Source organism: Monopterus albus, unplaced genomic scaffold, assembly GCF_001952655.1.
Source record: "Monopterus albus unplaced genomic scaffold, M_albus_1.0 scaffold378.1, whole genome shotgun sequence".
In the NCBI taxonomy this organism is placed as follows: Eukaryota; Metazoa; Chordata; class Actinopteri; order Synbranchiformes; family Synbranchidae; genus Monopterus; species Monopterus albus.
Window position 1 is genome coordinate 254,802 of NW_018128258.1, and position 12,248 is coordinate 267,049.

General features: G+C 39.1%; 2 protein-coding genes across 4 annotated transcripts in view; one reads left to right on the forward strand and one right to left on the reverse strand.

The window, feature by feature from the left end:
- Positions 1-12,248, forward strand: part of cdc73 (cell division cycle 73, Paf1/RNA polymerase II complex component, homolog (S. cerevisiae)) — a 36,462-nt gene that overhangs the window by 9,585 nt on the left and 14,629 nt on the right. Inside the window, exons 1-10 of one of the 3 annotated variants that reach the window (XM_020585811.1) lie at positions 1,209-1,549; positions 2,258-2,363; positions 2,558-2,627; positions 2,841-2,903; positions 3,146-3,198; positions 3,703-3,791; positions 4,038-4,251; positions 6,922-7,020; positions 7,327-7,405; positions 10,386-10,450. In XM_020585811.1, coding sequence (XP_020441467.1) covers positions 1,419-1,549; positions 2,258-2,363; positions 2,558-2,627; positions 2,841-2,903; positions 3,146-3,198; positions 3,703-3,791; positions 4,038-4,251; positions 6,922-7,020; positions 7,327-7,405; positions 10,386-10,450 — 969 coding nt within the window. In that variant the 5' untranslated portion in view covers positions 1,209-1,418. Of the gene's footprint in view, positions 1-1,208; positions 1,550-2,257; positions 2,364-2,557; positions 2,628-2,840; positions 2,904-3,145; positions 3,199-3,702; positions 3,792-4,037; positions 4,252-6,921; positions 7,021-7,326; positions 7,406-10,385; positions 10,451-12,248 lie in introns of those variants that run through there. The other 2 variants (XM_020585812.1, XM_020585810.1) reach the window with 2 other exon arrangements.
- Positions 10,457-12,248, reverse strand: part of LOC109951348 (beta-1,3-galactosyltransferase 2) — a 5,020-nt gene continuing 3,228 nt past the window's right edge. Inside the window, 2 exon segments of the mRNA XM_020585813.1 lie at positions 10,457-12,245; positions 12,247-12,248. The exon segment at positions 12,247-12,248 is cut by the window's right edge and continues 722 nt beyond it. Coding sequence (XP_020441469.1) covers positions 11,660-12,245; positions 12,247-12,248 — 588 coding nt within the window. The 3' untranslated portion in view covers positions 10,457-11,659.

Below are 12,248 nucleotides of genomic sequence, written 5' to 3' on the forward strand. Positions count from 1 at the left end.
ATTTGGCATGCCCCAAGGAGTACCTGATGAGTTTAAAGCTAGAAATCAAATAGCTGCAGAGTTCAAATCCTTTCTTTCCTGGTGGGTCACAGTAAATAAAAATGTGGATTGGATTAATTACTTATACTAAAACCAACAGTGTTTTGTCAGTTACACCAGAGATGCAGTAAAAGGCATAGCAGAACAACTAGGCCCAACCTCTCATGGCATGGCAAAATAGGATGGCCCTGGATATGCTGTTAGCTGAGAGAAGAGGAGTATGTAAAATGTTGGCACATTTTGTTGTACTGTTATACCTAACAATACTTCCCCAGATGGCAGCATCACCAAGGCCCTTGAAGGATTGACAGCCGTATCCGAGGAGCTGGCTGAGAATTCTGGAATTGACAACCCCTTCACCAGTTTCCTAGAATCCTGGTTCAGACGATGCGCTGATCTCTCTGTCCGCAGCTGTAGCCCTCCTGGTTATGTGTGGCTGTTGCATTCCCTGTCTACGAGAACTGATGCAGAGGCTAATATACTGTACACTGCTCTGATCAAGACCATGTACCAACAAGTCTGTGACGAGGAAAACGAAGAAGAAGATCACCATGGACAGGACGATTGGGTTTAAAAAAGAGACCTTCATAATTCTGATCTGAGTGAACCCTGTATGACTTGTTTTAATAAAAGACATTTAAAGTGCAATGCTTTATACATCTTCAGGAGGAATAAGTGCACTGCCTACAGTTTATTATTAGGGGCCAACTCATTATGGGGAATTGCAAGTAAATGACTATAGTGGTGCTTCTTGTTTTAATCAACAATAATTGCTGTAATTACTGAAAATAGTCACTGAACCTGTCACTGATCATTGATTCATGTGTAATCAGTGATTTATGGGGGGGACCTTCAGACCATGTTACTGTGAAAGATTTTGTTCCACATGCTGTCCTTTTCAATGTTAAGACAATGTTCACTCTTTTTGATTGATGTTCACAATGTTCCATCACGCTTAACTTCTTTTTCATTATGTTGTCTGTATCAATTTTGCTTAACATGTAAGTATTTGATTATAATGGCATTGTAAACCCCTAATATACATATATATTTGCTGCTCTTCAAATGGTGTTGTGTTTTGACTTCTTGTGTCAAAAATACGTGCCTGGAGATTAATGCTACTTTATTTGGAGTATCCCGTATCATTAACCGTGATTAGAGTAAGCTTCCTTGAGCAAACTACTAGGGCTCCTGGACCAGTACTGTGGGTCAGTGCAGACAAACAAACCGGTCAAAATTAAGAATCACGTTTATCAACTAATTCCACCTGGCAAACAACGTGATAACAAGGTGCTTTGACAATCCTGTGACCAAGGTAAATAGGTGCAAACTACAGTCGAAGGTTAATTCAGATCAGGCATCCTACAAGACAAGTGAAGATGGCGGATGTGCTGAGTGTTCTTCGTCAGTATAACATTCAGCAAAAAGAAATCGTCGCCAAAGGAGATGAAGTTATATTTGGAGAGTTCTCTTGGCCCAAAAACGTCACGACCAACTATATAATCTCGGGGTATGTCAGTGCTGAACATATCTAAATGACGTTTGTAGGCCCGTAGCTGAAGCTCATGAGTGGCTAGTGTTGCTAGCAGCTGTGGACGGCAAGTGCTAAGATGCTAACCTAACTACTCTCCTCGTTGTCGTACTTCAAACTTTAAGCACTTTTTGGTTACCTTGGCGTGAAACTCCAGCGTTGAGCTTTAGACCTCATAGCGACTTTATTAGCCATTATGTGCATTTGTTTATAATTTATTAAACTTTAAATGTGTTTATGGGGTGTACAGCTAAACTTGCAGTAGTGATGTGATGCTAAATTAACTATTAGCGACGTTAGCTAGCGCTCAGTTTTGTTTCCACGGAATAAAGGGTTTAGTGGACCAAGAGGAAGAACTTATGTGTTGTTACAGCCAAGAACATAAGCATTTATTTTAACGTTACATTGCAAAAAGCAGAAAAACGAAGTTGCATAAAGATTAGTAGATTAGCTTGCCGGATAGTTTTTGATAGGTCCATGTTTAAATGACATCCGTGACCCAGTGTTTTGATCAAGTACTCTAACTGTACTGTTAGCATTATAGACTTACGCATTTTAGATAAACTTGAATGTCTAGCTTGCAGCAGGCTGTGTATATCATATGCTATATTTGTCCAAGAACCAAACTGTGACATATTTTTTTATGTGTGCTTTTCTGTTTTTGTTTGTTTGTTTGTTTTATTTCAGTACGGGTAAAGAAGGCCAGCCCAAAGAGTATTATACTTTGGACTCTATCTTATTCTTGCTCAACAATGTGCATCTTCCACATCCGTCATATGTGCGAAGAGCTGCAGTAAGTGCCCTGGAATAATCATCAAAGTGCCATAACCTGTCAGTGCCAACATTTTATTATTTGGTGAAATATTTTACAATACACAAATTCACCTTAAAAAAATCTCACGTGCATCATTTTTTGAATTTCCTGAAAACTGCCCTGAAAGTATTTTTGGATGATAGTTATTATTATTCTTATTTTTTTTAAAATAGACAGAGAATATCCCTGTTGTCAGACGACCTGATCGAAAGGGCTTGCTGTCATATCTCAATGGCGAGAGTTGTGAGTAGCACTTGGAAGATTTGTGGTCATTATGCATTGTTTCTTTTGTGTGCAGGGCGTTAAGAATTATGTGTGTCCTTTTTTCTGTATATTGCTCTGCACATTAAGGACAGATTTCAGTTATTAAAACTTTGTGATGGAGATCTTATGTGTAGTTGGTATTATTGGCATCTTATTAATACAGTTTCTAATTTTTTTTTTTTTTCTTTACAGCTACATCAACAAGGATCGACAGAAGGGCTCCTATAGAAATAGGTTTGCAAAGGCCAACACAAGGTAATTTCACACCAAGAGCCTGATCCACCTGTAATTTTTTTTTTTATGAGGTTAGACTAGGTGAAACTGAGATTACAACTTAATAAACTTAATAACATAAACTTAGTAAACTTCTTCTTTACAAGGCTTTGATGCTATCTACAGCATGATCATAAAGTAAATATATAGTCGGAAATGCTGATACAAAACCAAATGGACATTGTGCTGTGAAATAATTCCTTTGTTTTGTTTTGCTTTGTTAGTCAAACGAGCCGCTGATGAGGTATCTTCTGAAGCCAAAAAACCAAGGATTGAGGTAATATTTCAGCCAGCAGTTGCTTAGTATAAACCCGTCATACTCGCATGTTGGTCAATGCAGTTCTGGAGCATATACTGCCCTGGTGTTCAGTCCACAACAGTAACAATTCCAATAAGCAGAAAATCTGCGTTATCAATGGCACTATAAAAATGTGCAGGCAGATCTCGGCCGGGCAGGTTTTCAGTGATGGCGTAAATTGACTTTTTTTTTTGTTTTTTTCTTTTAACAACATTATGTTCACTGATAACAGACTAAAAATAAAATTATCATTTTGCATTCACATTTGATTGACATGAATGTGAAAGAGGATTAATTGTGTACACCCCCAGATCAAGCCACTGAAATACCACTTCATGTTATAAATAATTCAGAATAACTATAGCTGACAGAATACTTACTTTAGATGTAATATTCAGCACTGACTTGGTAAATTGTATATGTGTGACATTACATTGTTATTCTGTAGTTTGCTGATAGTGTATACACTGTTTTCATCTTAAGGATGAGGAACGCGTGCGTCTGGACAAAGAGCGTCTGGCTGCCCGTCTGGAGGGCCACAAAGAGGGCATTGTGCAGACGGACCAGATCAGGTATGGTGGATTTCATCCAACTAGATTCATTTATGATGTCCTGTCTATGTGAGGGGATCTCCAAAGTGAATTATTTCAGCACTGAGGTTAGGTGGGGTTTTTATTAATCATACTGTAGTGTCAGTATTAATTGAGCCGTATTAATTTGATTGCTCTGGATCTCATGTTTTACTGCACTTTGACACCCACAGACAAGTTTCATGCAGTAGCAAGCTGTTGAAATAATTCAAACTTTTCCTTCTCCAGATCACTCTCTGAGGCCATGTCAGTGGAGAAGATTGCAGCCATCAAAGCCAAGATTATGGCCAAGAAACGTTCCACCATCAAAACTGATTTGGATGATGATATAACTCTGAAGCAAAGAAGCTTTGTGGATGCTGAGGTGGATGTCACCAGAGATATTGTCAGTAGAGAGAGGGTCTGGAGAACCAGGACAACCATTCTCCAGAGCACTGGAAAGGTCAGAGTCCACTTAAACCTAACAGTATTCAATCACTGTGATCTCTGCAAATGATCTTCTGTTTCTCTTGACAGCAATTAAGTGTATTTCCCAGAGTAGTGGACTTCCTTGACATGTACAGTGTGTCACATTAGTACTTGTGGATTTGGGGATTTTCGTGTATTCACACCTACACCTAGGATCAGCATTAGATCCTGACTTGACTGGATCGTCGCTTGATTGTAAATGAGAGTTAATGAGGAAGTACAGTAATTTGTCTGAATCTGTATCCATGAAACAAATTATGACAAAAGGGTCCATTTTAATGCTGTTGCTTCAGTTGTGCTATGTCTGAATCTGTATCCATGAAACACATTATGACAAAAGGGTCAATTTTAATGCTGTTGCTTCAGTTGTGCTACTGAAAATCTCAACCACTAGATGGAAGCAAATGCACACCTTTCATCCAGTATGTATTTAATCTCAAATACTGGTTTTTATTGGGCCATGGAATAGTCTTTGGCATGCTCATCTCAAAGTGTTGATTGTCTGTAAGAGTAATTATTCTGAGTCATATAAAAAGTTTACTCTCTTGTTGAAGTATGAACAGACAAAACTAATCGTTAATGGACAGATTCGCAATTTTTCAAATTTATCTTAAAACAGTAGTTGAGTGTTTAATGAACAGGAGGTTTTGCTCGCTGCAGCCACTCTTCCTATATACACTGACCACTAAAAATCGTATCTAATTGCTTTTTCAGTACAAGTGATGGAACACTATCCAAAAGTATACCCTCAAAGGAATCCTTTATCCCAGGCTAATATGAGTCTTCAGACTGTAACTTTAGAAGACTTGATTTGACTAACTCAGTCTATTGAAGCCTAATATCAACTGTGTATTGACTTTGGATTGCATTTTTGCACTGGGGTTGCATTGCACATGTTGCCAAATGACTCAGCCTACCTTGCCGACCTCAAAGCTAATAATGCCCTTTACAAATACACTTGCACTGAGCTTGCACTGCTCACCAGGATCTGTAATCTCAGAAGATCTTATATTACCACTGGGTGTCCTCCTAAGTTGCACCACAAGTTTGCTATGAAATCATCTTTATTTATATATTAATTGCTTTTATTATTACATGGACTTGTCAAACAGTCAAAGTAGGATGTGATGATTGGTTTTGGTCTTAACTGTTTCTGAGACATATCCCAAGTTCATTATCAGTGAAAACTGCAAGCTGTCATCTCTTCTGTGTTGTTTCGACTTGTTGCTGAGTGGACTAAACCCATTAAAATATGGTTTTAGCGTCTTTACAAAAAACTGACACTGAGATGCACTACCTGCAGCACATGACTTAATGTGAGTAGGTCTCAATGACTTCATCTTTGTTATTTATAAGTTATTATTACCATAATAATCTTTATTGCTAAGCATATTAAAATACAAAGAATTCGACCCCAGTTCAGTGGCCCCCAATGTGCACCAAATAAAATATAATAAAAACATAGTAAAAGACAGAATAACTAGTTAAAAAAAAGACAAACAATCTGATAACTGTGTGTGTGTGTGTGTGTATACACATGTTGCTGAGCCAAACTGGACAGTGATGGAGGTGCAGAGAACAGACTCTGATTCCTTTGTAGAACTGTATCAGCAGCTCCTGGCAGGTTGAATATCCTGAGCTGGATGTGGTTTTCACCAATCTCACCTGCTGCTTTCTGTCTGTCAGAAAGCTGGTGATCCACTGACAGGTGGGGACAGGCACACTGAGCTGGGTCAGTTTAGAGTGGAGGGTGTCCAGGATGATGGTGTTGAATGTCAAGCTGAAGTCCACAAAGAGGGCCCATGCATAGGCCCCTGGGTAGTCGAGGTTATTGCAGAATATAATGCAGTGACTGCATCATCCACTATTTGCCCATTGGGCAAACTACAGGCGGTCCAGCAGGTGGTCTACAATGTCCTTCAGATGGGCCAACACCAGTCTTTAAAGACTTCATAACTACAGATGTCAGGGTGACAGATCTGTAGTCATTCCATCCCATGATTGTGGGTTTCTTGGGAACTGGTTATACAGGATCCTATCCCCACTTCTGTAGGCCTCCTCTTTGGCATGACGGAGCACCTAGAGCTTCTCTGTGAACCAGGGCTTGTTATTGTGTGTGCATAAAGTTTTAGTGGGCACACGCGTCCTCACAAAAGCTTATGTATTATGTTACAGTGTCAGTGAGTTCATCGACGTCTGGAGCTGCAGCCTCAAAAACAACAATAACAAATGCACACGGGAGCACATAGCTGAGGCAGCCATCCGTGGCACCATCTTGACTACTTCTTTGTCACTCGGTGCCAAACTGAGTTCCTTTTGGACACTGTAGTTGTACAGAGTTTCCATCCAGTGAAGAATGACTTGTTATTCACTTTGCTATAAATTTCTTTGATTAAACAATATATTTACCATTACATAAAATATGCTAATATAGTAATATGCCTGCAGGTGGCAGTATTGAGTTATGTTTTTGTACTAAGTAAATCAATTAACAGCACATAGCAGTAATTAATATCCAGTACATCATTAATGTGTTCTAATTGAACAGCTCCTGTCTTTTTACATCAAAGCTTTTGGCTATGCTACATGTTAAGAAAGCTTTTTTTTTGGTAAAAGTATGTGTCACTGTATTGCTCCTTCACAGAACTTTTCCAAGAACATTTTTGCCATTCTTCAGTCAGTGAAGGCCAGAGAAGAAGGGCGAGCACCAGAGCAGAGACCAACACAAAACACTACTCAAGTGGTAAGACCAACATTTACTGTACATTATATATGCATTAGAATTGATAGTTTCTTTGGATATTTAAGAAGTTTAAATTTGGCCAGACAACCCTAAAAATAAATGTTTACTAATAGGGACTTGATTTTAAATATACTGTGTGTGTGTGTGTAATATACACAAAGTACAGGTTTAATTTAAGGGTTTGTAGAAAATGTTGGTAGTTATTTAATCCGTGAAAACATCATGAAGCCAATAACTGACTACTAAGGTTTTGACTAAAATGTGTATAGATGGGTATATACAGTAACTGTTTAATGTCACTTCCAGGACCCCTCCCTAAGTAATAAGCAGCCTGTGCCAGCTGCCTACAACAGATACGATCAGGAGCGTTTCAAAGGAAAAGAGGGTGAGTTGTATTTGTGTTTATGTGGCTAATGGTAAATTTAAACATCTACAAAGGAGGGCATGTGGATTTGTGCATCTATGTTTGCCTAGTATTACTCAAAATGTGCTGACCAAAATTGTGGGACCTCTTCCTTCCATTGAAATAATAGAATTTTATGGTGACCACTGGTTTTAAGCTTAGTGCTAGACAAGTAGTGTCAGTGGTTAAGGTTAGGTAAGTCTCCAAGAAATGAATGTAAGTCGGTGTAAAGTCTCTACAAGGAATGAAAACATCACATTTCCTGAACATTGGTTTGTGGGTCAACGCAACTTGGATCTGATTTACGTCATGGACATTTACCCCATTTACACCCAATATCAATATGACAGTCCAAATCCTACACCTGCTGAATCAAGCAAACAGAAAACTACAATTTTAATGATTTCACAGTATCACTACTCAATTTGTTTTTATTTAGTTAAGAAAGTAAATGATTAGAATCGGTTCACGAAGTCCATCCCAGTACCACACTTGTGGTATTTTTCAAATAATCAAGTGCTGTGTGATGTTTTTCTAGTAATTGCCACAGTAAGTGCCCATACAGTTAGTCATGTGACAGATGATACATTGTGCTTTGAATAAGGTTTTGAAGTGATATTATGCGGTCAGTGTGGGCTAAGTGCACTGTGTTTAGCATATTTCTGACATGTGACCTGTTAAATATACATGAATGTGCACTTCATTTCACTGCTCATAACCACAAGTGTGGGTGTTGTGACAGACCCAAGGCCTTAAGAGTGAAACAAGTGTTTACTGCTTCTTGGTCTGTAGTCATCATCAGGTGTAGGATAGGTGAAGGGCAATGAATGCAGATTTTTGTCTGATATACAGAGAAACCTAACCAGAATATTTGGGCCCACATAAACTATAGCTTTATTTGATGTATTACTGACCAAGTCAGGACGTTCTGATTTAGACATCATTGTCTCAGCAGCCATCTAATGCTACTGTGACCCAGCAGCCATTGCTTTCATACTGACATACTCTTTACAGCTTTGATGGTTTCCTGTGAATTTTTTTTTTTATTCTTTCCTCTTTCTCCCAGCATACAGTCTTATGCAAAAGTTTAGGCACCCCTTGATAAATAACAGATTTTGGTGATTTTTTTATTTGAACAGATGTTAACACAGTTTCTCTTGGAAATGGAAAAAATGCACAATATTTTCTGCAAACAGTGATGCATAGTTACTTCTTATGCCATAAATTGAACAAAAATAAAAAATAAAAACATTATTATGGCATGGTGCAAAAGTTTGGGCACCCTAAGAGTTCCAGAGTCTCAAAGTCTCTCACAAGGTATCAGACCTTAATCAGCTCGTTAGATCTGATGCACAGCAACAGCTGTCATTGGTAAATGCCAATTTCAAAGCTGTACAAATACTTTGACTCTTCAAACCTTGTGCACACACTTGTGGACACCCAGCAACCATGGGTTCCTCTAAGCAGCTGTGTAAGACCCTGAAAATGAAAGTTATTGACGCCCACAATGCAGGAGAAGGCTACAAGAAGATAGCAAAGCGTTGTCAGCTTGCAGTTTCCACAGTAAGAAATGTAATTAAGAGATGGCAGATCAGGGGAACTGTGGAGGTCAAGATGAGATCTGGAAGACCAAGAAAACTCTCGGACAGAACTGCTCGTATGCTGGTCAGAAAGACAAATCAAAACCCCCATTTGACTGCAAAAAACCTGCAGGAAGATTTAGCAGACTCAGGAGTGGTGGTGCACCGTTCCACTGTGCAGCGATGCTTGCACAGACAAGGCCTTCATGGAAGAGTCAGCAGAAGAAAACCTTATCTGCGTCCCCATCATAAAATCCAACGTCTGAAGTATGCAACAGGACATCTACAGAAGCCCGATGCGTTTTGGAAACAAGTGCTGTGGACTGATGAAGTTAAAATAGAACTCTTTGGACACAATCAGCAAAGGCATGTTTGGAGAAAAAAAGGAGCAGCATTTCATGAAAAGAACACCTTGCCAACTATTAAGCATGGGGGTGGATCTATCATGCTCTGGGGTTGTGTTGCAGCCAGTGGCACAGGAAACATTGCACGGGTGGAGGGAAGAATGGATTCCACTAAATACCAGCAAATTCTGGAAGCAAACATCACACCATCTGTAAAAAAGCTGAAGCTGAAAAGAGGATGGCTTCTACAACAGGACAATGATCCTAAACATACCTCGAAATCCACTATGGAATACCTCAAGAGACGCAGGCTGAAGGTTTTGGAATGGCCATCACAGTCCCCTGATTTAAACATCATTGAAAATTTGTGGGTAGATCTTAAAAGAGCTGTGCATGCAAGACGACCAAAGAATATTACAGAACTAGAAGCCTTTTGCAAGGAAGAATGGGAGAAGATCCCAAGTACAAGAATTGAAAGACTTTTAGCTGGCTATGAAAAGCGTTTGCAAGCTGTGATATCTGCCAGAGGAGGTGTTACTAAGTACTGATTGTGTAGGGTGCCCAAACTTTTGCACCATGCCATAATAATGTTTTTATTTTTTATTTTTGTTCAATTTATGGCATAAGAAGTAACTATGCATCACTGTTTGCAGAAAATATTGTGCATTTTTTCCATTTCCAAGAGAAACTGTGTTAACATCTGTTCAAATAAAAAATCACCAAAATCTGTTATTTATCAAGGGGTGCCTAAACTTTTGCATAAGACTGTATGTAGCCATATCACAGCATCAGCTTCATGTCTCCTCTGTTCAGTTTTGTTTGTTTGTAAACAGGGATTTTACTTTTCAGCAAGTACATACAATGAAAAATCAGTGGGGATATTATTGAACGCTTGCTTTAGTTTTCCTTATATGAGAATATTTAGTGTAAAATTAAAAGGTTCACACACGTTGTAGTTTTTCAGTGTGATTATGCTTTTGAAGGCAAGCAGTTTTGTTCTGCCAGTAATCTGTAACTTGCTGTGTGTTACTTTCTTAGAAACGGAGGGTTTCAAAATCGATACCATGGGTACTTACCACGGCATGACCCTGAAGTCAGTGACGGTAAGAACAAAGCTTCTAGTTCACTGAAGTTTCAATCTTACAGCTACACGGCATGTGTGAAATTCACTTTGCACACCTCCAGACAGACCTCAGTGTGACTGTTTTTAATGCTGTAAAAACAAACTTGTTTGATATGATTACTGCCATGTAAGGGCTCACAGCATCGGTCAGTGGGCACTCGCATGCTTTCCTGCTTCTCAGGTGGTTTCATAAGGTCAATAAAATAATCATTTTTAAATGTGTTATTGGAATAAAATTGAGAAAACAGGTTCTGTTTCTAGTTTGTCATCTTAAAGAGAACAGCACAAACCAAAAACAGGCGGGAGCTTTGTTATTTTTTTATTTTTATTTTTTTTGATTGTCTTTGGAGGTACACCATTATGTCACCTCATGTCTGCTTGGTAGTTGGATTCTGGGTGTTTCTTAAATCTCTTTTATATGGGTTTTCGTTTTCCTTAGTTTTGTCTCGTGAGGAGAGAAGGCTCGAGGAAGCACATTATTAATGACCTGACGTACTTTCCTCTGATCTTTCATCTGAAGCGTCCAATCACCAAATAATTTTTGTTAAAGGGGCTTGTCAGTTCATAAAAATCTTCCACGATGGATGGTCTTGTGTATCTTTTGCTCATGGCTCCTCTAGCAGCCTCCTTGCTAGTCAACCCTCACTCATCAGAGTTGATGTAAGAGACTTGGAACATCCTCCATCCTTGTTGACTGGAATGACTTCTGGGTCGACCAAGAACAAATGTTATCAGAGAAGTGAGAAACACCCTCTGTAGCTCTTTGAAATGTAGTTCTCTTTCTGAAATGGAGCATTGCTTTTAAAATTACTTCACTGACTATTTTGTTGAGATGTTTATTGGCACTGCACTCTGACTGCTCTTTTTTTGAGCTTGTGTCTACATACAACAGCAGTCAAACGTTTGGACACACAATAGATCATACATTATTAGGAAAAAGTAGCATTTGCACCACAGTGAAATGCACCTTATTCTTTTGTAAAATAGAACAGTACACAAACTCTCCAGTGGATTGACGAAGACATAGAGACAGCTTTCATTGCTGTTGTGAAGCTGACAATAATCTTACAGCATTGTGGGTTTTCACACCTTTATGCACAGTTTGTATTATGTTCTCATATGGATACATTATTTGTATCTAACAAGGACAGTAATACTTTTTTCAGTTATTGAGCTCTTCTCTTGCCATTCAGTTTGCGTGCATCTTGCCTGCATTCTCTTTAAGTGTGTTGTTGCAGGCGATGTGTTTGTTGCTCTGCAGGTGATGCCAGTATTTAAGTAGTTCATTGGGATGGAACCCATGTGATGTTATCAGATGGCTGTACTTGCAGCTGGAATAAGAGACCCGCCAGTGGTTGAATAGGAACTCATTGGATGGCGGTGTGGGCTCAATCCGGAGCTTGGCCAGACATATTCCCACATACACATCCTCCAGGTGCAGGTGGTGGATAGTTAGAGATGCTCGGTAGATTTTAGTTGCCAAGTCTCCAGAGAAGACATAACCAGTCCCAGAGCAGAAGGTGGGATACTTGTCATGAGGGTACAGCTCTGGAGGCATGTACCACTTGCTGTTTTTATTTCTGTTGGGTGCAAAGCCTCTCATGTTATTGCCTGTGAAATAGTTCTTTTTGGACTTCAGTTCTGGCCTCAACAGCTTATAAATTAGGTACTCTGTGTTTACGAACATGTCGCTGTCTGTTTTCATGACATAGCTGGCCTGTGGACAGTGTGTTGCTACCCAGTTCATTCCCATCAGTGTCTTTATAGTCAGGTTTTTG